This window comes from Corapipo altera, unplaced genomic scaffold (assembly GCF_003945725.1).
Source record: "Corapipo altera isolate COAL_440 unplaced genomic scaffold, ASM394572v1 61305, whole genome shotgun sequence".
Taxonomy (NCBI): Eukaryota; Metazoa; Chordata; class Aves; order Passeriformes; family Pipridae; genus Corapipo; species Corapipo altera.
Genome location: NW_020884909.1, coordinates 1,725,320 through 1,752,987, shown reverse-complemented (window position 1 = coordinate 1,752,987; position 27,668 = coordinate 1,725,320). Strand labels below are relative to the sequence as shown.

The window sequence follows — 27,668 nt, the reverse complement described above, 5'->3', positions numbered from 1 at the left end:
CCCCCGGGGCGTGCCCTGGCGCGTCGGCAGCGGGCGCCCGTGGCGCTCGGCGGGCCCCGCCGCCGTCCCGCCGCCATGGGGCCGCTGCTGTGGCTGCTGCTGGTGCCGCTGGGCGCGGGCTCCCCGGCGTACGAGGTGTACGTGGATGCCCAGCGGGCCGAGCGGCCCCTGCAGCACTTTTGGAGGAGCACTGGCTTCTGGTAAGCGCGCACGGCCTGGCCCCGGGCCCCTCCGCCGGGGCTCTCGCCTCGGCTGCCTCCCGCCCTCTCGATCCCCGGGGCGTGCGGACTCTCTGCCTTCCAGGAGGAACCGAGGCTCTCCCGAGCCTGCTCCTGTGGGATCGGGGGGCCTTGCTGCCCCTCGCTGCTCAGCTTCTGTGGCACTAGCTCCACCAGCGTAGAGCAAAATGTGGGATGTGGCCAGTTAGTGTGAACTGGCCAAAAAAATAGGCCCGGGCGACATTCCCTCGCCGAGTTGCTTCACTGCCCCCTCGAACACGCGAAGACCTTCCTCTTCCCCCAGCAGAGCGCATATGTTGATACTCTGAACTCATTTCCTTTACTTTTCAGTGTTTCCATTGCCACGGCCTCTAAATAGGCCCAGGCAAACTTCTGATAGTTCTGGGACTATCAGACAAAAGACTGATATTTCTAGGAGTTTGTTCCTCTTGACAAACACTTTCCAGGTGCACCATCTTCCTGATGGGGCTGGTGAGTCTGGTTGCCCTAAGTCAGGGGGATGGCTGGGACCATGAATAAAATGTCATCTCCACCGCCCTGTATCCTGGTAGCGATTTGATTCTTGGAGAAAGCCCAGTCTTGCTGAGCTAACTGTGTTAGGGTTAGCCTTCGAGTTTTGTCAGATACATGTAGGCTTCTGGAAGGCTTGAAAGCAAGAGATGGTACATTCCCCTGCCACGCTTGTATCTTACTCTAAAGGGATTATGACCTCCTCAGTTTAGGCGTACAGTGGATTAAATAACACATGTATGGAAAAGAGTTGCAGTAGGGATGGAGTCAGCAGCATGTGCTTTGGAAAAAGCATGAAGGTACCCCAAGTCAAAAATTGCAACTTTTTTTTAATTTTCCATGTTGTTGGGAAAACAGAACAGGACCTAAAATACGTTCTGATTAAGAGAGATGTTTGAGTTTTCTGGATTTTTTTTTTTTTACCTTTTTTGTTTCATTTTTTTGTTTTAATTTTTGCTTGCAATGTTAGGAAACATTAATGAAAACCTGCCTTAAAAATAGTATGTTTAGCTCATTTAAACTGCACCCATGATTTTAGTTGTGTGAAAACCTTTGGAAAGCTGCAAACACGAAAGGCATGTGAGGGAAAGGCAGAGGAGCAGCAGCAGAGGCTCTCCATGGGTCAGCAGCTATTCAGTTATAACACTTGGCCAACAGTGGTATTTCTCAAGCTCCCTTGAAAGCTCACACGGTGGCACAACTGGGTTCCAGCTGTTAAAGGTTCTTTTCTGTGTCACAGTTTCAGACAGCTGGACAAGGGAACAGCTGTGGATCAGCAGCTGATAAAGCCTGGGAGCAAGGCTTGAGGTTCTCTTGGATGGGCACTTTGCACTCAGAAAAGGAAAGGGCAGATACTGGTATCACCACTAACAAAACCCACTATTCTGTCAGCTCTCTTTTGTGTCTCATCATAGTTTCTGCGGGATTTCTCTCTAGCAGAGTCTGAATTTCAGAGTGTTTATTTAGCGTGGACTAAGCAAAAATATGTGAATGCTCTGTGACTTTCCAACTTTGCCACTTGAACCGAAGCCAGTTTGAATTTCAGAGTAGTGGTAGAGCACTCCTTCATAATCTGGTAGTTAATACTGTTGACATCCACTGGAACAATTAAAAGTACCCAAATGGCTGATTTTTAGTAAGAGTAGAGCCAGTAACTTCTCAGTCTCCCTTGTGTTACCTGAAGCAGTCTTACGGAGATGGTTTTTAAGTGCCTTTTATGCTGATAAAATTGCAGAGGGGTCTCACATATACTGGCTGAATTGTGTTAAGCCCTACTAAGGGGATGTGTTGTGTGTCAAGACACGCTTTCAGATAAGGATGCAGGAGATGTAGTAATAGATAGGCAGTATCTCAGTTGTATCAGGTTCTTGTTCGAGTGGGGTCAGACTTTTCTCCCTTTGTGCACAGATTGGTTGTACAGTAGCAGGTTCATTTCGCAGAGTCCTTGGTGGTGGGATGAATATGTGGAGGGGTACAGAGGAGGAAAGGATGACAGTATGACTCTTCCCAGCACAGTTGCAGTCAGCACAAGTGTAGTCCACACATCATAGGAGACAGACCACAACAGGCAAAGCATAAACTGGATTGTTTTTTGACTTAAACAGATAATATACAGTGTGCAATTCGAGAACAAGTCATCTCTTGCTGCAGTGTGAAAACATGTGGAAGTATTTTACCAAACCTTAGGGGCAGTGCTGTTTTATCCTTCCTGTGATACAAATGCTTTACCATTCAGAATGTACACATTACCAGGAGGCTCAGTGAAAGTCCCCAAGGATGACCAAACCTAGTGAACCGTGCAGCATTCTGAGTTTCTGACTTCCATCTTGCAGCTATTTATTGGTGGAGATAGGGACAACAGGAGTTTGCTGCAGTGTAATGTTGATTTCAATGGAATAAGCAGACAGCAGAGACACGTAGCATGATTGTGGCTGTGTAGCTGTGAGCCTGTTAAACTGCTTTCAGCATCAAGCATGGGAACCTCAAGCCACATATTCCCATGCTTCCTTATGCTTAAGGCTGAGCTGAACATGGCTGAAGAATATGAAGGCTCTGACCATGTAATTCTACTTCTAACAAGTGTAGCTTCCACAGCAGAGCACAAATTGATGTCATTGTATGAACTTCAGCAGGAAGGTCAAGCCCATATTTTCCATACTACAGACGTCAGCAAGTCTGACTTCCATTCCAGAACCTAGGGGACACTGAGCTCCCTTATCATTAGGTACTCAAACAGGGTGACTGCCACTGTATGGTTTCTCAGGGCCACTGCTGCCCGAGATTGCTGTCTGTGCAGTAGTGACTGCCTGTAATGCTTTCCTGCGAGCGTGCCAATGAGATACACCCAAGTTGTGTTCCACTTTGGCAAACCTCATGTATAGCCAGTTAGCCCCAGATAACCTGCAACTGCATTTTGCTTTTACCTCATTTTAGATGGTGCTCCTCATGCTAAGTGGGATCTTGCAGTTTGGTGTAGGGACTTAGCATAGGCATCTTTGCATACCCAGTGGTGCTGTTACTTAATGTTGCAATGTGTTGTTTCTTTTCTGTCCCTCTTTTCCTGAAGCCCTCCTTTACCTCACAGCCGTGCTGACCTGTTTGACCTGAGCAAAGATCAAGAGCTGAACCTTGCCTACATTTCTTCTGTTCCACATGGTGGCATTGAACAAGTTCGAATTCACTGGTTACTGGAATTAGTTGCTCTTAGGTAAGCAAACACCTCAAGTCAGAGTCTGGGAAAACTTAAAAGGTCCAACAGGTGCTCACTTTGATATTTATCTTTGTCTACTTGCAAGCTGGGCATGTCTTTGCTTCCTTGGAAGTCAGTTGTGTTCCAACAGATGGGAATTATTTTGAGGTTTTATGAGATTGAGAAAGAGAGAGCTTCTGTTGAGAAGCTGAGATACTAGAAAGATGGCTTACTTTTTAGTCCTTTAATTTAGGAGACATGATACAGCAAAAAAAGTCCCACGAAGATTGATACAAGCCTGATTTACTGAGAGATCCAAATGAAAACTACCACTATTTTACTACTATTTCTATCTTCCTTCTACCTAACTTGGAAGTTACTTTTTGCATCCTGAACCCACCTGTGCACTGCATCAGTTGACAGGTAGTGACAACTAAAATGGTGAATTTGGGTAATACCAGTTAATACCTTCTTCCAAAAGGATTCATATACAGAAAACATTTCTAGTTCTATGGAAATACATGTCAGACTTTGAGAGGACAACGTTGGAATTCGTTGCCTTTCAAGTCCCATTTTAAAACTCAGTTTAAATGCACTCATACCAATATGCCCAGTGGAAATAACCAAATACAGATGCCTAGAGCAGGGTCTGTGTGGGAAGACAAAACATAAAAACCCCATCAAAAGTTGTAATAGCTCTTAAAGTTTTGCCTGGCTCAGACTGTTGCTGAGCTGAGCATGTTTACAATCTACATTACTGTGGCATGCGCTGTCCCGATGCAGGACAATGGGAATTTATCATTTTTGGGAAGCAACAAGGGGAAGGAGAGGAAACAAGGGGAAGCAACCGTGGAAAAGGGATGTGAGCAAAAGAGTTGCATGTGTTGAAGTGTGTATTAGGAACAGAAGTTTTCTTCCTTGTTATTAGGGTGCGCTTGTGTATGTAGGTTTTTTGGGAAGGTGATGAGAAGCCCTGCACACAGATAAGTGTTGTATCTGTAGCCCAGAGTGACCTCTGTATGTTAGTTCATCTGTGAATATAGCAGGCAACAGAACTCCTTGCGCTCATCTTTCCCTGTGGAAGTTTCCAGTGAACGCTCTTTCCTCTACTGTGTCTCCCTCTCTTTTTGGACTGTGGGATTTGTACTCTTGCAGTGATCCAGGGGCAAGGGCAACTACCAGTGCTCACCACTGCTGGGGTCCCTGTCTTGGATCTCAGAAGTTTCTCCTGAGAGATGGCTTGGGTCTTTCAGGTTTCTGTAACCATCTGACTTAGGAAAAATGTGCGAGTACCTTTGAAAAGAAAGTAGCCACATCTACAGTCGGAGCTCAGAATCCCTCCTGGCAGCCTGTCTTAGCTGTGCCATGTGTTGAATTGGGCTTTCCAAATGAGGGAAAGGAATGCATCTGTCATGGATTCTGCTCAGCCTTTTTGGGAAGTGAGGCACTGAGTCTTTCAAAGTGGGGTACAATCCTTCACACAATTAGAATTCTGGGAGCATGGAAACTTAGCAGTCAATCAGGAAGTCCCCAGCAAAGCTGTAGTGCCTCAAGGGTAGGAGTGGTCTGAGTGTCAGCAGTGATTTGGAAGGAGAGAGAGCATGGAGTGTGCAGACAAACACTGGAATTGAAAAAAGCAACGGGCAGGAATGCAAGTAGGAGAAGGAGAGGTCCAGTCCTGATGCTGAATTTTGTGCATGTGCAGTTTTCTTCCTGAACCAGTGGTTTCCAAAAGGATGTAGAGGTTTTGAGTGAGAAACCTCCAGCAGCAGAACTGCGTTATGTCGTGGGGTCAGTGAGTAGAGAAGACTTCATGGAATATGAAAATGGGCACTTGACTGAAGAGGAACACTTAGAGAAAACAGAGGACTAGGAGGTACCACCTCTGTGGAGTCCTAACAGATAGAGGCTTTGCTTTTCCTCTCAGTTGTGCCATTATCAAAAAGGGGGCATAAATGTTTCTCCCGAGAAGCAGATGTGCTCAAATAAAAGACTGCCACCTTCCCCTTCTCACTTCCATAGTGGTCTTTCTCATTATGTCTTCTAATCCCCCAGTGCCAAGTGCATCCCTTCATTTTAACCATTTTCTAGTACAGGAAGCCCACCTCTTTATCTTTTTTTTATTCTGAGTTAGCCCATTATTTCACCACCTGCAAAAGGATACCACAAGATAAACTGTTTTCAAAGAACTGCTGGCTTTATTTTCCAGCCAAAAGCACACATTTGTCTCTTGGTCTTGTGGCATAGAAATATTCATGATTATTGGGAAACCCAAGATGTTTTTCAGGGACTGGACAGTTCCCAGGTTGTTAGTTACCAGTGCCAATAAACAGAGCTGTTTTGACACCTAAACCACACATTCTTGCCATGCTTAAATAGTCAACAGGACAGTTTGAGCTGAAGATTCCCAACTCTTTGCCCAGCTCTAAGGGACACACACAGTCCACAAGTTAAGAACCCTTTTCTGTTCTTATGTAGCAGTACTAAAATCTGTTTGTTACATGATACATGATAAATCACAAGGCATCACAGTGAACAAAAATACAGTCATTCTATATGAAGCATATAACATTTCCTAAAAGGCATATAACAATCTTTATTTCAACAGTATTAATATTAACATAGTCGGAATTACGAGACCATCCCCAGCTCCTCTGCAATACACCATACTTAATCTCTGGTAGATTAGGAGAGAAGAGTATCAGCAGTTTTTGTTAATTTTCAGTCTTCACGTCCTTCGTCTTGGTATAACACAGTATAGCAAACATAAATGTGCTAGAAAAAGGTTTGCTTTTTTAATTAACTTTTACATAGTCCTTAGAAATAATTCAGAGTCTCCCAACATCCCTACAGCCTAGCACTGAAGTTGTTTCCCTGCTGTGTTTGACATTGTCCAACACAGCTTGATTGTGAGCCAGTTCTGCCAGTAAACCCAAACCAGAAAATTATTTCTATGGTTTCTTCTGATCAGTAGTTTCTTTCTCTGTAGTAAAAGTCCTAAAGCTTACTCTCTCTTCTGCGTAGCCAAGTTTCTTAGCTTAGGTATCCTTTTGTACCATTCCTACAATAAATACGATGAAAAAGAGACTTCTGACTCTTAATTTCTCAGCCTGTCTTCATTTTTCTCTGGAGACTGTTGCAAGGATACACCTTCCATTAGAACCTCTTTTTTTTCTCTTTTAAAATGAGATTACTCTAGACTTAAGTGTATTTTTTGCATTTTTTTTCTTTATGTTCTGGGTTGGTGGATTGATCCATAAAGCTAAAAAATGTCTGGATTGCTAGGATGTTTTATTTGACTTCCAATGACAGCTTGTTTTGGCACAGCAGCCTAAGAATGTCTGTATTGATACTGTGTGGTATTAACTCCTCATGCTTGCCGCAAGCAGGACCTTAAAAGAGATATTTCCTGATCAAAGAATGGTTACACAAAGCAATATTTTTTCCTTGGGCTCTGCTCATTTCTCTTTAGAACAGAAAAGCTAGGCATACCAAGTCAGCAGTTTAAATAATAATATAAGTGAATTGTTTGATGACATGAAAATGCTGCCAATGATCAATCCTTTAATCTTGTGACATTTCTGGCAGGTTTTACTGCTCTGGCCTTCTTAACAGTAATGAGTTCATGAAAATGTCAGTATTGAATCAGCTAATACTGTGCTATTCTCAATCCCTGTGAAGACATTTTTTATTTTTTTGAATTTATTTTTTTATCTTTTGGTAAAACACTACTTTTCCTTTAACAAAATACTTGTTCTTGAGAGCCAGACAGTGCCTGGGGTACCTGGAGAGCCTCAGTTTGAGTGTTTTTTCTTTCAGAGATCTAAAAAGTTGAAACAAGCAAGTCACATGTTGTGTTGACCTGACTTCTTTTTTTTTTTTTTTTTAAAGTCACAGCAAAGAAATGGCTTCTGCATACTTGGAAGCTCTGTTTCTAGAGCTTCTACGTGGACTCTGTTTCTAGAGTCTGCTAATTGTAAGAGGCACAGCTGTGATAGAATTTCCTTCTGTGCTTGGTGCTGTATGAACCAGCCATGATTAATGAGAGAGACAGGGCAGATTTCCTACCTTTTGTGCAGGTAATTATAAACTTGAGTGGAGGATATTCTGCCTGTGCCATGAGCCAGAACACTGTGTACTAACTGTGTTAAAATCAAAATCCAAAGCTACGCTTACTTGTAATAAAAAGAATATGCATATATAACAAAACAACTGACACTGGCAGTATCATACAACATAAAGCACAATGAACAACAGCTAAGGTAAATTATTATAGAAAGTGACTAGACCTGGAAAACATGGTCTAGTGGACCTCAAATCAAAGACTAATATGTTAGGAAGAAAAAAACCCAAAGCAAAACAAACAAAACCCCACAACGTCTGTAGTATGTACAAACAGTGGTGGAATTTTTCCAACATACCAGGATCACAAGTTACAAAGCGTTGCTCCCTTTGCTTGGCCCAGGTATGTTACTTGTAATACTTCATTAGCATTGCATCAGAGAAGACCAGCCAGGCAGTTCTGACTGACCTATCAATCCCCTTGTAGGCAACTCACAGATTTACCTTCCCACCCTACCCTATTTGCTCCTGTTTTTCCTTGAACCCAGGCAGGCATTTGTAGGAAGAAGGTGACGTACTGCATCACGGTTCTGAGGTTTTATGTTTGGTGATCCCTATGTATCCCTGAATTAGAGTTGCATCTGCCCACCAGAGGCAACTTATTTTTACAGGACTGTGGTACAGCTACCTGGGTGTTTGTGTGACTGGCAGTTAAAGCCATTCGTTTTCCCTAATCCTGTTTATCCTCTTACTAGTTACAAAATCTTGCGTCAAGCGTGTTTCTTCTGGCATCATTAGGGGTATCACAGCCTTCAGCAACTAATTACCACAGATTTAAGCTAATAAAACAGCCAACTCCAGCAGCAATTTTTGGAAATGGTCGTTTTGAGAGGAACCTGTGATGAATCACAATTTCTTCTCCTGTGGCAGGTTATGCTATTAAGCCTGTGTAATCGAGTAGGAGAGACATGCTACTTTCCACAATATTTTATACATTATATTTGTGTGCAGACAGTGGGAGTTGTTTAGGAGCACATCTGGAATGATGGAAGGGGCAGGGCCTTGCAAGCCAGAATTTAAACCATTGCATGTCCAGGATACTGGATTGATTGCATTTTCATGGGAATGGCTTAACCCTCTTAACACAAACCGGTCATTAAACCCCTGGGAGAGCCAGGTGACACTGGGCTGACCATGAGTACAACAGTCTCATGACATACATGTTGGGTCATAAATGATCGTGGTGCAAGGGACAAGCCAATCCCAAAATTCCTTACTTCACATCACCTGCATTTTAAAGTGAAGGTGCAGGTGATAGTCTGACCTGTTCCATGCTTGTCCTGGACTGCATCCTCAGTGGCTGTTCTACATGGCATCTGACAAACAGTGGAGCTCTTCAGGGGAGAATGGCTTGTACACAGCCAATAGCGTGTCTGATAATTTACCTGTTGCAAATTGCCCCACTGCATCTGTTGCTTTTGTGGTGAATTGTCAGGGAAGCCATAGGGTTAAACTGAGCAATCTGCTGGAAGCTTTTGGTCTTTTGCAAACAGCACAGCATTATGTATACTGTAGAACAGCATTTCCTGCATGCTTCCAAAATCTCTTCCGAAGTAACCTCCTCTTTTCAGAGAGTCTATCACTGAGGGATTGCAGCAAGCCAGAAGAACAGAAATGTTTAAGTTCTTGTAGTCTTTCAGGATTTCCTTTAGGGTATTAACTCCAGTGGTGTCCAAAAATGAGATGGAGGAGCAATCTACAACAAGGGCTTGGAAATCGATTTGCTTAGGAACTAGTTGCAAAGTGGTTTCTCCGATGCCCAGTCCATTAGCAGTTCTGTGATTTCCCTTTTGCAGATGCTGCTTTTCCTTCTTCTCATATTTCTTCCTTCTAGCAGCTTCTATATTAGGATCTAAGTTGGTCAATCTGTACAGAGACTTTAGGAAGTAGTTTTTATTTGCATAGTAAAGTGGACCCTCAAAACGAAATATTTTGACCTTTGGAACAGTAGTGAGATTTTCATATTCTAAGTCATCCTCATAAAAGCCTGTGTCTTGGATCTGACCAAGCAGGGCTGTCCGTGGCCGCTGTGTCCGAACAACAATGCATAACATGGAGAAAACCATGCCAACCAACAACCCTATTTCTGTGCTGACCAAGGCAGAGGCAGACACAGTAATGACCCAAACAAGCGTGTCCACCTTATTCACATGGTACCGTGCTGGCACATCTCTGAACTTCCTCAGGGCTCCTCGGAGGCTGACAATAATGATACAAGCCAGGACACACTTCTGCAAGGAGTAGAAGAGAGGTGCCAGGAAGAGCAGCACCAGCAAAACGACCATTGCACTAATTACTCCAGAGACTTGAGTCTGGCAGCCTGTAGATGTTTTGACAAGGGTTTTTGCCAGAGCTGCACTGGTTGCAAAAGAGTGGAAAAAAGAAGGGATGATGTTGCAGAACCCCACAGCAAACATCTCCTGATTGGCTCGGATGGTGTAAGCATATTTCTTTGCACACATTTCGGAAAGGGACACAGTGAAGACAAAACTGACTAGGGCAAGAGGCAAAGCATCTACAGCAACTCGGAGCATTAAGTTGAACTGTGGTACCTCTGGAGGAATAAATCCTGTTGGAATAGCTCCAGAAACACTGGATGCATAGACTTCATTTAACTTCCCGTAGTGTGACACCAGTGTTGCCACAACAATAACTACCAGCTCTGTGGGAAGAGGAAATTTCAGTTTGTGCTTATACCGATCTCCCAGTTCCTTCGCAGTGACCAGCACCACGATACAAATGGCACTTGTGATGACATCACAAAGGTTGGCCTGAGAAATGTTCCGGAAAATGTTAATCCAGGTAATAACAAGCATCCCATGCCCTTGGCTACGTGGAATTTTTATTCCAATCAGATATTTCACTTGAGCTGTTAAAATGGTTAAGGAAGCACCGGTTGCAAAGCCGTCCAGTACCGACTCAGATAGGTACATAGATACAAAACCCAGACGGAAAATCCCCATTAGAACCTGAGGAAACACAGAAAAAGAAAAGAAAAAAAATACATGAGCTGTAACTGTTGCTGCAAATAATTAAGCACAGATGGGAGAGAACTAGCTGGAGGCTGATAGCATTTGGCTATTTCAGTCTTAAAACGGGAATTATCCCTTGTTTTTTCCAGTCTGCTTTTAAAACATGTGATTCCCTTTACTGTTGTGGGACCCTACAAACCCGAGAGGTGAATGAGGAGTTTGAGACAGGGTCAGTCAAACAGTGGTCTGAGGTGACTCCACTGAAATGGTTTGTCTGAATTTTGTTTGTTATGCAGAAGAGTAGTGGATACAAAATGCTTCTGTTATACCAAAGCAAATTTTCTCTTTTTCTGTCTTAAAGTGAATAAAATTTTACAGCCTTTGTGCTATAAACAGAACTTGAATGACAACAAGTAAGATCCCTACTTTAGGTGTTGTATTAAACAGCTTTTAATTTTAGCCTGGTGAACAGAAGGGAAAGTGGAGCACAGACAACCTTTATGGCATGCCTAAGGTCAGAAGTGGCAGAAGTGCTCACAGACTCTCCCATATCTCAGGATACTGTCCCTAACTAATTCCTTCTTAGATGGCTTTGAAAATATAGCTTCACAAGGGCCATTTTTTTTTTCTCTTAAATGTGGTCTGAAATTTCTTAGTAAACAGGGAGATAGCTAGTTCTTTCTTAATTCATATATATATATATGTATGTATACACACACATATATATACAATTAATAGGTTAAGTATGTTCCTGATGCTTCCTTCTGTGTTCTCTTGATATCCTTGTGATGGGCACCATGTTGGCAAGTCTTAAAGAGTCCAGCACAGCCATTATCTGAAAAGTAGGCTGGTCAATCTATTTCTCCTCTTGTCCTTTCTGCTTTTGAATTATCTTTGCACAGCAGTTTCGTAGAGCATAGCACCCCCTAGCACAACACTGAGTCACACATTGTGAAACCTGTAGAATGAGTATGTCTGCACCTTTGTTAAAATATCGAGGGAAACAGAATTACTTCTTCACTGTTGAAGAAGTTACCTGGAAATTTCCCTCATGATAAAACCTCTAGTGGGAGTCATGGTCCCGTGAAAGCAACAAGGCCAAAAGGCAGTAGAGTATCAAAACAATGTTAATGGTCTTGCAGAAGACTCTTGTTTTGTCTGTGCTTGCTAGTAGCTAGGAAAAACTGCCTGTGTCATGCTTTCTCTGAGTTGCATACGGTTAGTCTTCCTGGAGAAAACAGTCCAAGGTACACATACATTCAAGTGAACTGATACCGTATCTCTCACTGAAAGAGGGTCAAACCAAAGCTTAGGTCATACAAAGAAGCTTTAGGAACTTCATACCGTGCCTCTGGATGGCAGCAACCACTTACCTGATACACTCCAGCCATGAATGTCAAGGCTGTAGCAATGCCGATAGCGTAGCATTCTTTCCCGCACTCAGCATTTATCCCCGCAATTGTAAGGTTGAAGGCAGTTGTGTTGGACAGACTGTCATTCTGCAGAGAGCCATCACCCAAGGCTGGTGGGGCATCATCATTCAAGTCAAACCCAGCCAAGAGAAGTTCTCGGTCCACAACTTGTCCTACCATTAAGCTTATCAAGCTGAAAATGCCAACTGATACATGACGGGATGTACCCATTAAGAAATAGATGATGTTGGCGAAGAATGACGTGTAAAGACTATAAATGGGCTTCAGACCTGCCAGCAGTGAGTATGCAATTGCTTGAGGCACCAAAATTATCCCAATCACTAACCCAGACATAATATCCCCCCAAATGTATTCTTTGCACTGGTACTTGGGAAGCCATCGTAGAACAGGAAAGAAATCCATAACAAAGTTCTTCAGCTTCTGTGGGGTGCAGGAGCAGCTCTTTCTCAGCTTAGCTAGCATGACTTGTTTCCTATTAATCTTCACATGTGTCTTTCTTTCCATGATAAAGAAGGAAGAGGTGCTGTTTTCCATTCTGGTAGCCTCGAGCTGTCTTTCCATTGTCCCAGTTTACTTCACTTACGTGTTCCTGCAATGTGAAGAAATCATCTGTTAGGTTGCAATTCATCATGTTTTTTTTTAGCACAGATGCTTTATTGCTAACAGTCTGTCACCTGATTTTGTTTTTAAGGAAGCATCATCCCAAGAAGCACACTGTCGTAGGGCTACAGTGGCATATAACACTAAAAAATAAATCTGCAGATTGAGCCCTTTCTTGCAGACATTAAGGAGTACATTCAATTTAATCCAGTTTGTTTTACCAAGGAAAAATGGGGTTAAATTAGTAATGTCTTTGTTCAACAAAGATTTTCGTCATCTCTCCCGAGTGTTCCATCACGAAGATCTCTGTGAGCAGAGGCAGCACTTTATGGTGTGAAATAAATGTGAGGTAGGTTATAGTCTTGTTGATAGTGAGTGCATCTTGTAGTCACCGATTTGTAACTCACATGTGGTATAATGATCTGCCACTGCAGCTGTCGTCAATGCACAGGAGAAAAATGTTGCTAGTAGAACCTGTAAAGCAGAGTTTTCTGAAGAGCAACAGTTTAGTCTTGTGCAAAAATTTGTACACAAGCCATTGATGGACTCTTTGTAGTTGCTGCTTAACACCAGCTTGTTGAATTGTAGATTGGTTTGATGTGCAGTTTCTGTTACTCAGCATCTCCTCACAAATATCACTTTGGCAACATATGGACCCTGCACTATGATGGAATCTGTTACTGTTGCAGAGGAGCACTGCATGTTAGTGTTTTCAAGTTTAAACACATAGTTACCCTACTCTTGCTCTCTGGAAATAAGATGTAACAAATAATTCTGTGTACAGCAGAACAAAACGGGCAGTGTTTCCTATAATTCTGCGTGTTAGTTTTCTAATACGCAGTGAATAGGAATATCTACATTCCCCAGATGGTGGTACTTTTGGTGTCTCTTGCCTCAGTGGACAGAATCTTTTCTCCAAACTCAACCTCTGCATGTTTACTCAATTGTCAAATTAGGTTGAAATTAGCTAAGTGCATTCATAAATCATTTTGGGGGTAGGTTCGGGACACGACTGAGAGGCAAAAGATGCAAGTGCCCTAACTTACACAGCTAAAAAGGTAAAAATAGGAGCAGACAGGAGGAAAATATCAAACAGACTATGCCAGGTGGCAGATCTTATCTTCTGGTTTTCGGTGGAAAGAAAGAACCGACTTCCAAGAGTGGATGACTGTACATGAGTAGTGAGATAAGGAATGACTCATTGACCTAAATGCAGATAGTATGTGCTGGTACAATAGTATGTGGAATGTCTAGGAAAGCAGACCTTCTCCAAGCCCTGCCTCTCCCAGGGTCATAAACAGATAGGATCCCTGCAGCAGAGCTTTTTGGTGCCAGGAGTGACATTGCAATAATGTCAAAGCTTGTCTTCACTTACAACGAAAACCTGTTTCTTTCCTCTTTCAATATCCAGAGGCAGAAGCCGTACCCATCAGTTTCCTAAAACCTGAAGTACACTCACTGGCACAGTACTCTGTTGGTATATTTTAATGAATTTAACAGTTAATAGTAAGTTTAGACTCTAGTGACAGAAGACATCGTTGTCTGTGTAAATTTCATATATTTTTGGTTTTGTTGTTAAGAAGAGTGTTTTGATTTGTTAATGTTTGGTATCACCCAGTTAAAACGTAGAATTCAAAGCTGAGAAAAAGCAAAGGGTTTGCGAGTCCAACTGGAAGGGTAATTGATAAGCAAAAGAATAGATTGTCAACAACCTGTAAGCTTTCTATCTTGAGCAGTCCAAATAGAGAGTGGCGTATTAGAAAGCCTTTTGTCTATCCTGCTTAGAAATTTTTTTCAAGATTTTAATAATTACATTTTGCCAGCAAATTGAGAATAATAGGAAGATAATTATCTGTAACTAGTGCAGAAATCTGAAACAAGTTCCCAGGTATTATTGTAAATGATACAGTGTGATTTATAAGGTCATGCAAAATTTCATCACAACTTGAAGCAGGATGTTTTGGTGTTATAGATAGATAGCTGATTTATAAATTGATAAAAGGCAGAAAAGGCGTTCTTATTAGAGACTCGTGGACAGAGTGTCCGAGTTGAAAAGTAGTTTAGATATGTTTTAAAAAATCAGTAGATTTCTGTCCATCCCAATTACATAAAACCATTTTTAGCTCCCGTTGTATAAATTCCTTTGTGTTTGTAAATAAGGTTTATTTCTATCATAAGGAAACATTAATTACAATTTAGTGTAATTATTTAGAAAGATCAAAATCTATTTTTTATCAGTGCCAAGTTTACTTTAGACCCTAATGTACTGCATGGTTATGCTAGGACATATCCTAGCATATTCTTGTCCTGCTTGGACAGGAAATGGGTTGGATCTAGTCTTTGTTAGAATGCAAATGTGAGAGAAAAGATAGAATAAGTTACAACAGCAAGAGAAAAACTTAAAAGCATATGAATAAAGTTTACCAAACACAGAATGCTAGCAAGTGTAATAAAGACTCTCATTTTTAAGATGCAAAAACCCAATACTTCCTGTCTTACCTAAATTAGTTTGGAGAATGAGAGGCTTGTGTGTGAGGACAGCAAGTCCTTATTCAAATGCCATTCACTTCTTACAGCCAAATGAAGTCAGAGAGCCAAGAAATAAGTACTGTGCCCTTCCTTGCTTTACAAACTTAAAAGCTAGTGGGCAGTTCAATATCCAATGAGTGTTTTTTATAGGCTACATAAAGAAGATTACATCAGCTTCTGTACACAAGGCTCACATATTTAATTGCACAGTTCCTGTCTGCCTCTCTCTAAACTCATACAATTTACCTGGGAGTAATTTGGTGTTTACAAAAAAAACCTATTGAAATTCACACATGTATTGTTTCTGCAGCTTCCTGAGGGATGTAGTGATTTTTAATACATAAGATTATTGGAATATAATTTCTATGTATATCTATTAAGAGGTGTTGTTTATGAATGATAATTTAGTAATATATCTTAGCTACACTGCCTTACTTATACTGCTACTTACAGTAGCTTTTGACAAAACACCACTAACCAAAAGAAAAAACCCAAACCCAAAACCTAGTGCAATAAAACGTGTATCTTTTGCGTTCAGGCTGACAGGAGGTCATTTTCTTCAATACTTTTTTCTCCTGTAAGGAAGAGTTTCCTTCCTGTAAATAGTTGTTTATTGTGCTATATATACTTTAAGACTCCATGCCAAATGAATATGGTAGCTGTAAAACACTCAGCTCTAAACCTAGATTGGCTTCCAGAAGCTGTTAATATTTAAAGTTTCTTTGTTGCTTTTAGAACATAGTAAAGTCACACCAAATAATGGGAGGGACATTGTTATCAGCAACCCATTTTTCAGCTGTGTAATCCAAGTCTGTGATGCCTGTAGCTCAGTAATAACTTAGTTGCTTCACCTAAAGCAAATGAGATTCCACTTTAGCTGCCTGCTATCCCCTGTGCATTTGTGCAATTTAGCAGAGCTAAATTATTGCTGCCATCTCCAAAGACAGAGTGATGGAGAGGAGATCTGTCTGCTCCTGTGCACGTGAGTAAACTCCAGCTTTCTGATTTTAGCACTGAGATACAACATGAGCCTTCCAAAGTGGTAATACTTGAGCGATATGCAGGAGCCCTAGGGGTGTCAGTAAATGGATTCCTTTACTGGATCACCAAACTGACCCATTTTCAACTTAGGCTATACTAGGTGGTTCATAAGAAAGGGGCAACCTCTATTTCAGTCTCACTTTCCTCCTCCAGAGCTTCACAGAACGTAATGTTTGCATTTTATGCAAGAGAAGTCTTCCCGTTGCTTGCTGAAAGAGCTGTTCTTAGCAGGGATGTGCAGGTGGAGCAGCATATAGCACAGAACGTCTCAGTTCATTGTGTCTGACTTTGGTGTTGGAACATCGTGAACTGCTCAAAGCAAGTGAAAGTTTACTTGTGTGCACATTCATGTACAGGTACAACATCCATACGGTTGCAACGAAAATAGTATTGGTTATTTTTGTTTGTATTTCAACGTTTGGAGTCTTCACAATTGAGTTTTTTTCAAGTTTCCCTTGACCATATGAGCAAAAACAATTGAGCAGAACCGCAGTCTGAACCACTCATTCTTTTAGGTTAAATGCACTGACTTTATCTTGTGAAAAAGAGAAACAAAGCCAAGAACCATTCAAGCCAGACAAACTGCCAGCTTTCCAGCTGGCTTTAGTCCCACCTTTCTGCCTGTCTTTTCACCAGTGACCTGACCAAATCTCTCTGCAGTATGTTCTGTGGGATTTCTCTTTGCAAGCAGTTTCTGCTGGTACATAAAAACTGTTTTGGCTGGATGAGTTGTTCTTTGTGAAACAGCACAACCCGAAAAAACTTTATTCTTTTGCATCCTTTTGTCTCCCCAACCTGTTTGTCCACCAGAAAATCCGAAGCTGTATCTCTAGAAAGTCCAAGAGGGAATAAACTGAGCTGGGATGAGCCTGACTTTTTATGCTAAGGAGATCTCTTAAATGCTGTATGTGGGACAGAAGTCAGACAGTATCACAACTCTATACTAGAATTGCTCACTCTTGCTAAAACAGTGATTCCAAGTGTAAGTGGAATAAAGTCCTCTTAAAGAGTTTGAGCCAAGTGATGCTTACAGTTTCCTTCATGTTTGAAGTATGAAAAATGAGCTTCAAACTAATGTGGTTAGAGCAAGTTTTGTATTTATAAACTGAAGTTTGATTGTATTTTTGTTGCATAAATTACAGAAAAAATATAAGACACATCAGTTTAGTTAAATATTTGCTTGAAAACACTTGTAGTTGTTGAGTTAAACTGTTCATGTTTCTTATCAGAAACATTTTCTGTCTGTAAGAAACCTTTCTTGGTCTCTAATGGCTGTTATTACCCTACTTTTCTGGTTTTGAGCATTGACAAAATTTTGAAAAAAATCCATGGTTAGCCGCACTTATAGTGCATAGATTCAATATACAGAGCTGTGTTATGCTTGCAAACCACATTTTTTTTCAGAGGAAGGCACCTGGAAACTCTGCCCCTGTGCACTTTGACCCTTTATGGCAGCATAAAAACCTGAGCCAGCAATTGGTGCTTTGGACATATTTGAACAGATGTAGGGAGGACATTTAGCTTGTGGGACCTGACTAGTCTGAAATAAAATCCCCTGAGTTGCATATAATATAATGCAATACTTCTTTAGCACCTACTACTTTGATTTATTAATCTGTTTTTGTTCTGCATGATTCCTTAGAAATGTCAACATAACCTTTAAGTTTTAGAAGTGATCAAGTGCTAAAACAAAGCACTTTTAGACTAATCCAAAAGTGAAAGAGGAAAAAGCATTACGGCTTAGTGGTCTTGAGGAGTTAGGAAAGCCAGAACAACTCCTCTGCAAATTAAAACTGCTATACTAAGGGGAGATTTGTTCTGAGAGTCAAGCGGCCTTTTAGATTTGTGTATTTCTAATTAAAATCTCCAGTTCACAACTTTTAATTCCAATTAGAAATTGGTCTGGGATTTGCCAGACAGATTTGGCTTTTTTTTTAAAATGCTTGCATTCACTGGCAGCTGAGATTCAATTCTTATTTTCCCAAGGATTCTCAGTTCATTATACCAGTGAGTAAGACAGCAGCCACCGACATGTAATAACCCCACAGTTGATGAGCAGGCTACAGTGGAACTCACACAGTCAGCCAGCACCTGTTGTTAAGGCTGGCCCATCAGACCGTCTTTGGGAATGATCATACCTTGCCAAATAAATGATCAGGTAGTTTCATTGGTTCTCCAGAGACTCGTTTTGTTCAAGGATTCCAAAACCTGCTGGTCAAAATATTGACATGCAGTTGAGGGCAAGACAACATTATTCTTCTGGAGAGTCCTAGGACATGACCACTAAAAGGGCACTTTCTGTGGAATCAAAAAACATTACTAAAAATCGGACTTCTTGCTTTTGGAAAGGCAGCTGTTCCAAAGAGAAAGTCTGGGGTTTTGTTTTTTAAAATCTTTCAAGACAGCTTTTCAAGACCTTGGTTGTCGTTCACAAAGTTAAATACTAAGCTCTGTTTTGTGCCCTCTGTTTTTGCTGGACATTGTTTAGCCATATTAGGGTGTTACAGAGAACACCAAATTGATATACCATTCTCATGTTTATTCCTTTTGCCTCCCCTGGCGTCTTAGGGTTACTATATGCGATAAGGACAATATTTTGGAAACCATCTTTCATTCTTAATCGCTAAGAAAATTCTCACTTTTGGTATTTTGAGAAGCAAATAAGCCTCATGCATGCCATTTTCTTGAATATAAGTAAAAACTAGACAAGTGGCCGGTCTTGAACTCTTAGACCAGGACTGCAGAAAAGATGACTGTCGTACCATTTTCAGCTGACTGCATGTTTTACCAGCTTTTTCCCAGTATCTACCTTATAAGCAATATTTATGAACAGCAATGTAATGACAAAAAAACCAACACCAGTGCGCAAAATAAGTGAAAAGAGGCAGTTTCACACCTTTGAAAACAGGCAAAGAACAAATAAACCTGAGTTCAGAGGTGTGGGAAGGGAGACAAGTCTCTTACCTGGATAGCTTTTTGACAGGAGTGTATCACCTCTGTTTTTGCACATTGGAATGAATGAAAGTCTTCAGTCAGGCATTGCTCTATTTGCATAAAGGATAATTATTAGCTAAATACTCCTCAAGGTAAGAATGGGTAGTTATGGAATCTTGAGCTTGCTGCTTGGTAGTGTGTTGTCACTTGTATTGCTCTGTAAACTTGTATATATATGTAGCACTAGCTGAGGATTTGAGTTTAAATAATGCATAAGATTATTAATTAACTAATACTGATCCAAAAATTATGCTGAGTTCAGGCTGACACATCTCTGACCTTTGAAGCTACTTCTCATCTGAGATTTGATTTGGTTTATGCATCCACGTGTAGCATTAGTTTTTGATTTTACGTATTCGAGGTGTATGAAGAGAACTGCAGTCTTGCTTGAGTGCACTTTGCAGGCTGGAATAAGTACTGTTCTGCTCAGTGCATAGAATGGGACTGCTGGAGGTCAGAGTTCCATTCCTGCATGTCAGCGCATTCAGATCACAAGATCTGTTACTTCTGTAAAAATGCAGGCAGATCAGAGGACAAAGATTGACTTTCTGTTCATTCCTGTGAGGTATATAAATGACCAAGTCCCATCTCAGTTACCTTGGCTCTTTGGATAGGTGCAGACTATCCAAATGACAAATAAACATCCATCTCCTCCTCTCAACAAAAGTGATATGTAATGTTTAATGATTACTAAGCAGTGCAGATTAACAGGTTGGGCACAAGGCCACAACTCACAGGAATGTACTACAAGCTAAGATGTGAGAACACATGCATGTCTTTCAGCCAAGGAAGAAAAAGAGCATGCATGCTATAAGAATCTGAGATGGGAGTTGCAAGGCCTAAAAAACATTGTGTTACTGGCTTGCAGTGGGTTGCAGTGCACAGACATGATTACAGAAGGTCAGATTCCAACACTGTCTTTTATCCCAGTGCAGAAAGTTGTTTTCTGCTCTCTAAAAATAAAAGGGAAACATAAAAATGATGGAAATGAAAAGTCAAAACATACAGAAGAGAGGAATAGAAAGGGAAGCACATCTCACCTCTTTGATGTTAAATTAGTCATGGCTTCTTAAAACTGCTGGCTGTTACCAGGAACTCAAACTTGGTGACAGTAGTTGTGACATTCTAATACCAAAATCTTAAGAAGGTAATTCCAATCTTAGTAAAACCTTGTTTCATGCCTTCTTATAGAAAGCCTTTCAAGCAGTCCTGTCCCTTTGCTATTGCTAAGGTAGCTCTTAATAAAAGGGGGAAGCAGTAGTACACTTAATCTGCATGATGAATTTTGCACAATGGTCACCAGGATAGTGTGTTTCTTTGGTCTTGTGCACTACAGGATGGAAAATATCTCCACTGACATTCTTCTGTTACTTTCATTTCAGCCTTGGAGTATTTCTTCTTAAAGAAGACTTAAACTCAAGTGTCTCATATTTGTCCTTTCATCCATTTTACTGCCTAATTCCTAGAACCAAGACTTATCTTCTCTAATAACCTCTTATAATGTGCATGCCATTTGCTTCAGTGCCAAAATAAGCTTGCCCACTCCGTTCTCCTTTGTGTTTCCAATATTTGGAAAGTCTGCAATTTCTGGTATTTGCAATGCTGGAATTTGCAGAATAATTGGGTTTTCCCCCATGTAACAATTCTGAGATCTCTCTGCATTTCTCCAACAGCACTTTTCTCAATATCAGGCTCCTGAGAGAGAGGAGGATATTATGATATCATTATCACTTGACTCCTACCATATAGAGTTGGTTGTAACTTTGTTTTGCCTCAGGTTACCCTAAAAGTAACACTTTCTGAAAATCTAAAAGAAAGAAATTTCAAATTATAATTTTGAAATATGTGAACATTCTTTAGGCACAGCACCATAAAAGTCAGGGTAAATATCTCTGGACAGGACAGTTCTGCATAGGGAAAAAAAAATTACTATGTGAAACAATCTCTCACTCTACCCCTAGGAGTTGTGAAAATAATATAGTTTTGAAGAAATTACATTTTATGATGAACAAGCTTTACTTAACATACAGAAGTACTGACAGAACATTCATCAGTGAATTATGGAGATGGGAGCTCACACTCCATTGCATAAAGTCATTCATGAAGGCTTCAGTCCAGCACTAATTCTGAGTGGGCTGGTCCTGGCATCCTGGTTGAATTCCACTGACACTAACGAAAAAGGACTAAATTCTAAAAGTACTGTCTTTCCATGTCTAATGCTCCAGTGTGCAACAATGGTAATTGGCCAAAATAACCAAAAGACATATTGCAATGAAACACCTATCTCTAAGAATAGGAACTGTGTTAGAAAAATGATAACCATTGGCTGGTAATTGTGAGTTTGCAGATGATTTTCCTTTGTGTGACTTACTATTTATCCTTATGAACAGATGCACAATCTTAACTGGATTAAGAACTGCAAAAGATTAAAAGCAAAATCAAACAGAGGTATTTATGAAAGAAATATTAGAAAGAGATAAAATATATTTGTTGACACACTTAACTGAGGATTTTAGATTATTTCAGAAAAATTTATGACATTACTACATACAATTCATATCAGGTAACCTAATTATGTACTTTAAAAAATAATGCTAAATTAGTCACACAGGGAAGGTTAATCTTAGAACAATAAAATTGTGGTTAAAATTGTTTGTTTGCTGGCCACCAATAACATCAAATCTTCAAAAGTGTGTAGTCTAAATGTAATAGCCTTGTTCTTCCTTCTGTGCACGTCTGAAGTTCATAAATTCTGTGAATTAAAAATCTTAAGCCTAATGCCTGCATTATTTAAAATGTCCTCAAGCCTCAGTTAGTCTGTAATTTACCTTGATATCGTATTGACCAGGTGTGTGCTTAAAAAGCATTCATTTGGTTGCTATTTAATAGGAAAGATGGGCACACTGAAAGTAATCATCCACTCTTTTTAAATCCTGTATGCACTCCACCTAACATTCCTTCTCTACCTGCGGCAAGTGTCCAGTGCAGCCTGAAATGATGTATATGTGGGGAAAGAACATATTACTGTTTTTTTTTAAAATGAAAAAAATCTTATGTAGTCTCTGCAGCAGGAGAAACTCTGAGATCTGCGAAGTTCAGTGCCCATTTATGTATTCAAAACTGCGTAAAATAAAATCTCCTTCACTGTACATCCCTCTGTCTGTTTCCCACTACAAACACAGAACCAATGGATTAGCACTTACCAAAGGCACAGAATAGCTGCCGTAGTTCCACAACAGTTTTTCTGCCAGCACTCAGTAGCACAGTACCTCAGGAGCACAGCTTTCTAGAAGAGTAGATTAGAAATTGTATCATGATCCAGTGTGGGTCTTTCCAATTCGTTATCAGTCCAATGGTGTTTACAGTGAGATAACATAAATAAATAGTAGTACTGGAGAAATCTTTGTCCTGTAGTGGGTAATCACAGGTAAAAGATAAAGTTTTAATCATTATACATTACAGGCGCTACTGGTAGTCTCTGACTTCTTACTCACCCCTACTATTCGGCTTTAATAAAACCAGTTGTACTATGTGGACCTCAAACAGAAATGCGGTTTCACGAGTTTTGAATGCTTGCTTCAGTTGGCTGAAAAATTACTCCAATGTGTTAAATGAGATTAGGGCAGGTGGTGCTTAGAACTGTCCTTAGACTCAGTTGTCCATGATCGTGAATTAAGTCCTTTGAAAAAGGAGTTTTATTAAAATAAATCATGGAGGGGGCTTAGCTAATAAATCTTACATTTAGGAAGACTTTACATCCCATCAGCTGACATTGAGTGTAAAATGTCTGACTTCTTCTGCCTCATAAACAAAACTGCCAGTTGTTTCATCCCTAAACAGCCAGAACTGTGGAACCGAAGCTTGCATAATGATGAGTATGAACATTGCTACTCATATTTGTAAATCTTAGAGGCAAATTTAATGTAGCAAGGATAGTCTCTCTCTACAGAAAATAAAGATGTGATCATGAAGGAGTCATAATAACAGAAGCATGAAATGAAAACAGTTAAGTCAAGTATTACCCCGGAGGCTCATTACTGAAGGTGCAGTAGTAGGCTGTGTGCTTGAATTAGAATGCTGCATGTGTACAGAGAATAGTTCTGCTGCTTCTTGGAAAGAAAAGTCCACTGCCTGCTTTCCCAGGCTGTGCCAAAAGGAGTTATGTGCTTGAAGCAAGCTAGTTTTAGTGTTTGATCATAATTTCTCTTCCTTGTGTGTCTGAAAAGCCACCCTTCAATCTTAGTTATAGATTTAGTTACCGTTCCTTTCAAAACTTTTGCATATAGGTGACATTATTTGGAGTTCCATCATCAAGAACAACATAAAACCACAATGAATATTTTACTTGTTGCCAATTTATGCTGAAGGAAATCGTTTTCATACATCAAATTTCATCAGAAAGGTGTCTGTCCTCTAGCAGCCCAGCTCGCGTACCATGACAGAACCTTTCTTTCAGTCGCTTGCAGAGCCTTTAAATTTGTAGTGAAGAAGCAGCCAAAAAGCATTTTCTGCTTCTGGATTCATCTTACCATTATTTATTAGTTCCCTTTACAAAAGAATGTGAACATAACATCTCAACAAGGGATGACAGGGTGTCACAACACTCTGAATTGTCCATGCCTAGCTGATCTGATTGGCTATGCTCGCATGTCTAGAGAGGCCAGATATTAAAATAGCTTATGCCTTTGCCTAAACTGCTTCTGTAGCCTGTTTCCTCTTTTACCTCTTGAATTTGTTTTAAAGGAGGAGGAGGATGGTATAGGGGGGAGAAGAGATGCAACAGTCTAACCACATTTTCCGAGGCTAACTCACCTCAGCACAGGAAGCAGTTGGTGCTGTGTCTGCCTCTCTCTCTCTCTCTTTCCCCCACACACAGCACGTTCATTGCTGAAAGAAGGACTATGCTCACAAAAGCAGGCTGGGTAAGAAATGGAAAATGATAGGCTGTGATTAGCATCGGCTTGAAAACATCCATTGTTTGCTCACACTGCTGTGCCTGTGAATTTTAGCCAGATCACAGCAAGGATTTTGTGAGTTGCTTTGAAAGGTGAAGCTCAAATAATGCTGATTTCAAAGAGGAAAGAAGCTTATTAAGATGCTGCATAAATCAAAGTCAATTCTATTTTTATGTTTTTAAAAAAATAAAAAGATCCAGCTGGATGCGCAGCCTCCTGACTGGCCTGTAGAAGAGGCAGTGATTTCCAGTAAATAACAGACGATGCATTCTCCATTTTTGAAGCCAGTTCGTTCCTAACCCACAAAGATTCATGCCCGTCCTTCTTTTTGCGCATGTACCGCGCCGAATGGTCGTGTGGATGGATTAACTGTGACAAGCTGTGACATCAGCAAGGGCTGGGTGCTGCCTGGCTGTGTGGTTTTGTAATGCATCCTCCCATTGCTGCTGGGCTGACTCATTGACGTTATAGGGTGAGTGAATTACGGGTAGTGTGAGCCAGCACAGACCGAAGTCTTCGGCGTTGCACTTCCGTGCAGAAGCTGTGCCGTTATCGTAAAGCAAGCAGATTTTCAGTCCCTGCTTACACAAATGTTATAGCTGAGGAGCAAATGCAGAAAAATATTAGAGCTAATAAATGAACACAGAAGTGTTAAAATATGCCCATTCTTTAGTGTGAGTGCAGAAACTATAGTCTTTGGCCTTTGAAAAAGCCTCTGAATTAGGTTTTTGGTTGGCAAAGCGTGTGTAAAAAACACAGGCTGTGTTTTGCCTGGGGACCACCGGGGAGGAAGAATCAGTCTTCATCAGCCTGCAAAAGTTCAAGTGATCATGGTTATTTTGGGATGTGGGGATTTCACGGACAGGAGGAGATTTACTTTACCTGATCATAGGAAGCAAGAGTGAGTGGAGCAAGAATATGGTAGAAGCAGCTTTAGTGTGAATGTGTACTATATTGTTAGTTTCCACTCAATTCAGAAGGGGGAAGTGTTTTTTATTGATAACCCAGGAGCTTACTGATTTCTTAGTTATTTATTAATGATCTTGTACTTAAACCTGAAATACCAGACAAGTAGGATTTTTGGTTGACATTGAGGAATCCTGGTGAGAATTGCCAAGAATTCAGCCTCTGGAAAGGTGAATGCTAGTAAGGGCTATTCTGCCCTCCATATACTCCACATTTCCATAGTGCTCACAGTCCCTTAGGAATCTTTTTTTAAGGTTCAGAGGGTTTTGAAGTACTCAACAGAACAGGAAGCTTATGTAGACAATTGGTGAGTTTGGAGCAAACAAGGTCTTTTTAACAGCATGGACTTTAAACTGGCTTCATTTCATTACTCATAGCTGCAAAAAACCCCAAGGAGGCAGGATCCTTTTGTGTTATAAGAGGTACTTGGAGGACAACAAGTTGCCATCTTGGAAAAAATAAACTTGCTGACATTTTCTGTCCAGAGGTTTTGACCTTCATCTTGTAGATGCTGATGTACTTCCCTATCCATTCAACAGCCTATTCTCCTGGCTAAAAAATGAGATGGGTACTTCTGAAGATGGTTCCTTCTGGAGAACTTAGGAGCAGCAAGAATTTGAACTGACATACATAATTATTGTTGTAGGAACATTTGGGAAGTTTATTGTTGTTTGTTTCCAGTGGGCATCTTGGCTTTGGAGCTTCTCACTAGCTTAGGTGAGCACTTGTGCCTGTTCTGGATTCTAGAAAGGTGGTAAGCAAATCCTTGGGACACTGTGTCCAGGGATGCTGCCAATAGTAGTCACTTACTGCAAGAACTTCATTTAGTCTTGAGAGGGGGAATTAAATTATCATGCATATTTACACTCAACAGAACAACAGTGACTGTGTTACCGTTGGTCCACATCCTGGACCTGGACACCATGGACAAGAGAGTGTATGTTTGCAGGAACCCCCTTACAGGGGCGGACAAAGGTGGTCTGAGCATCTCTGTTGAATGAATAGTGGTATGTAATATGATCACTATCTCAGACACCATAGCAGGGTAGTATCTTAGGCTGCACTTTCACTACTCTAAGACTGTAACACAGAAAACCTTCTGTGGAGCAGGGTCTTTTTTAAGCCACTTTTTTAGGTGGGTCCCTCATGGAGTCCACCTTCCAAGTCTGAGGTTTGGCCGATAGCCTGCTGAAAAATTTTACCTACTCTGCAGGTATCAGTTGCACCTCTCCCCTACCAATACCTTGTGCCAGTTTTTCTATCTCTATTTCTTGGCTACATTTGCAACTAGGCCATCAGTCTTTCCAAGCAGAAGCTCCCAAAAGAGGATGTAAGGAATCTCTGTTGCCATGAGAGTGGTGTTAGCCAGCCACTATGGCCTGTCTACCAGAAGAGAAGCTGTTCTCAAACACTGTTGAAAGCAAGCTAGATTATGTTAGCTTTTGATGTGCATGGTAACTGTGTTCACCAGAAATACAAAAAGGAGACCACACCAGCTGAGTGAGATTGTCAGGATGAGAAAGGTACTACTGCAATATATAGGTCTTTCCTGATCATTTCAATCCTAGGCTGTCTTCAACAGAACAGCTCTGTTGAGAGTAACCCTGCATGTTACCTTTCAGTTCCTAAACAGGCTGTGATCTACTGACAGGGGTCAACCACAGGCTTCAATCCCGGGAAATTTTGTTCAGGACATTATAATAAAGGTGTAATATAAAGTTAATCTGACGTCAGAGATTCAGTACTTGACTGAAGATCACCTGGAATGGAAACACTCCCTTCCTGTGTTTTTCTTGCTCTCTTCTCTGTAGATAAGATATTTGGTTCAATGTCTGTGTGTGCACTTGTTTTCCAGGGCGTGCAACTCTACCTCTGGACAGGATGAATCCAGGGTAAAAGAGAATCAGCAGATGCTGAGTACAGGGGGGGAGTTATAGCTGTAGGCTAAGGAGTAATATCCACAGCTGTGCTAACTGGAGCAGATCTGGCTGCCGTGGAAGGTGTTGACAGCTAAAGATAGCTTACCCCTGCCCTCCCAAGAAATTAAGTTTGTGAATGAGAATAGGTTGAAAGTGGCATGTGTAAGAAACACAACATGATTATCTTAGAACAGTTTGGCATAGCAAACTATGCCTCTGAAAAGAAAATACTGGCAAAACCGTACTGCAGTAATAGGAGGCAATGAAAAGCTGTTAACTTGGGCCTGTAGCCTTTGATTCAGCAAGGATTGCCCACAAAGCAAGCCTTTCCAAGGAAGAGAGAAAAAGATTTTGTGACAACCAGTGGACAACACTCTGTACTCATCTCTGCTCTTCGTATTCACACCATCATTGTTGTTCCCAAGAGGCAGCACATACAAATGTGTCTGGAACTGAGACTGTGACAAGGACTGGGAAGACACCTCACCAACAGGCAGGAGTATCTGGAGTTTAGCAGCCTCAGACCTGGTGCTTATGAGAGCATTGGTACCAGGATGCCAATAAATGTGCTTTAGTGTTGTTTGTAATGACTGATGATGAAAAAGGCCCATCTGTCAACTCTCACAGAAAAATCCCAAATAAGGAACAGTTGAAAGCCAGCCACAGACAGGACAGTGTTTGCTGCTTCACATCCAAAAA

At 41.0% G+C, this 27,668-nt stretch overlaps 2 protein-coding genes across 5 annotated transcripts in view; one reads left to right on the top strand and one right to left on the bottom strand.

Annotated features, from left to right (window-relative positions):
- Nucleotides 1-14: 14 nt before the first annotated feature.
- Nucleotides 15-27,668, top strand: part of IDUA (iduronidase, alpha-L-) — a 44,799-nt gene continuing 17,145 nt past the window's right edge. The window contains exons 1-2 of the mRNA XM_027653246.1: nt 15-200; nt 3,316-3,456. Of these exons, the coding sequence (XP_027509047.1) occupies nt 76-200; nt 3,316-3,456 (266 nt within the window). The 5' untranslated portion in view covers nt 15-75. The remainder of the gene's footprint in view (nt 201-3,315; nt 3,457-27,668) is intronic.
- Nucleotides 5,617-24,047, bottom strand: SLC26A1 (solute carrier family 26 member 1). 4 transcript variants are annotated; one of them, XM_027653244.1, is made up of 4 exons: nt 23,942-24,047; nt 22,333-22,537; nt 11,906-12,554; nt 5,617-10,529 (listed from the first exon to the last, which is right to left on the bottom strand). In XM_027653244.1, the coding sequence occupies exons 3-4, from the start codon at nt 12,524-12,526 to the stop codon at nt 9,009-9,011; spliced, it is 2,142 nt and encodes a 713-aa protein (XP_027509045.1). In that variant the 5' UTR covers nt 12,527-12,554; nt 22,333-22,537; nt 23,942-24,047; the 3' UTR covers nt 5,617-9,008. The 4 variants fall into 4 exon arrangements, with proteins under 4 accessions (XP_027509045.1, XP_027509046.1, XP_027509044.1 ...); XM_027653245.1 differs by having other exon boundaries at nt 22,333-22,415; XM_027653243.1 differs by lacking the exons at nt 22,333-22,537; nt 23,942-24,047 and adding exons at nt 12,973-13,039; nt 19,100-21,476.

Bases quoted from the DNA above. Each gene is read 5' to 3' on its own strand.
- SLC26A1 (XM_027653244.1), bottom strand. From the start codon at position 12,526: ATGGAAAGACAGCTCGAGGCTACCAGAATGGAAAACAGCACCTCTTCC. The intron at 10,530-11,905 runs GTAAGTGGTTGC...GTGTTTCCTCAG, and splicing joins TCATGGCTGGAGTGTATCAG to GTTCTAATGGGGATTTTCCG.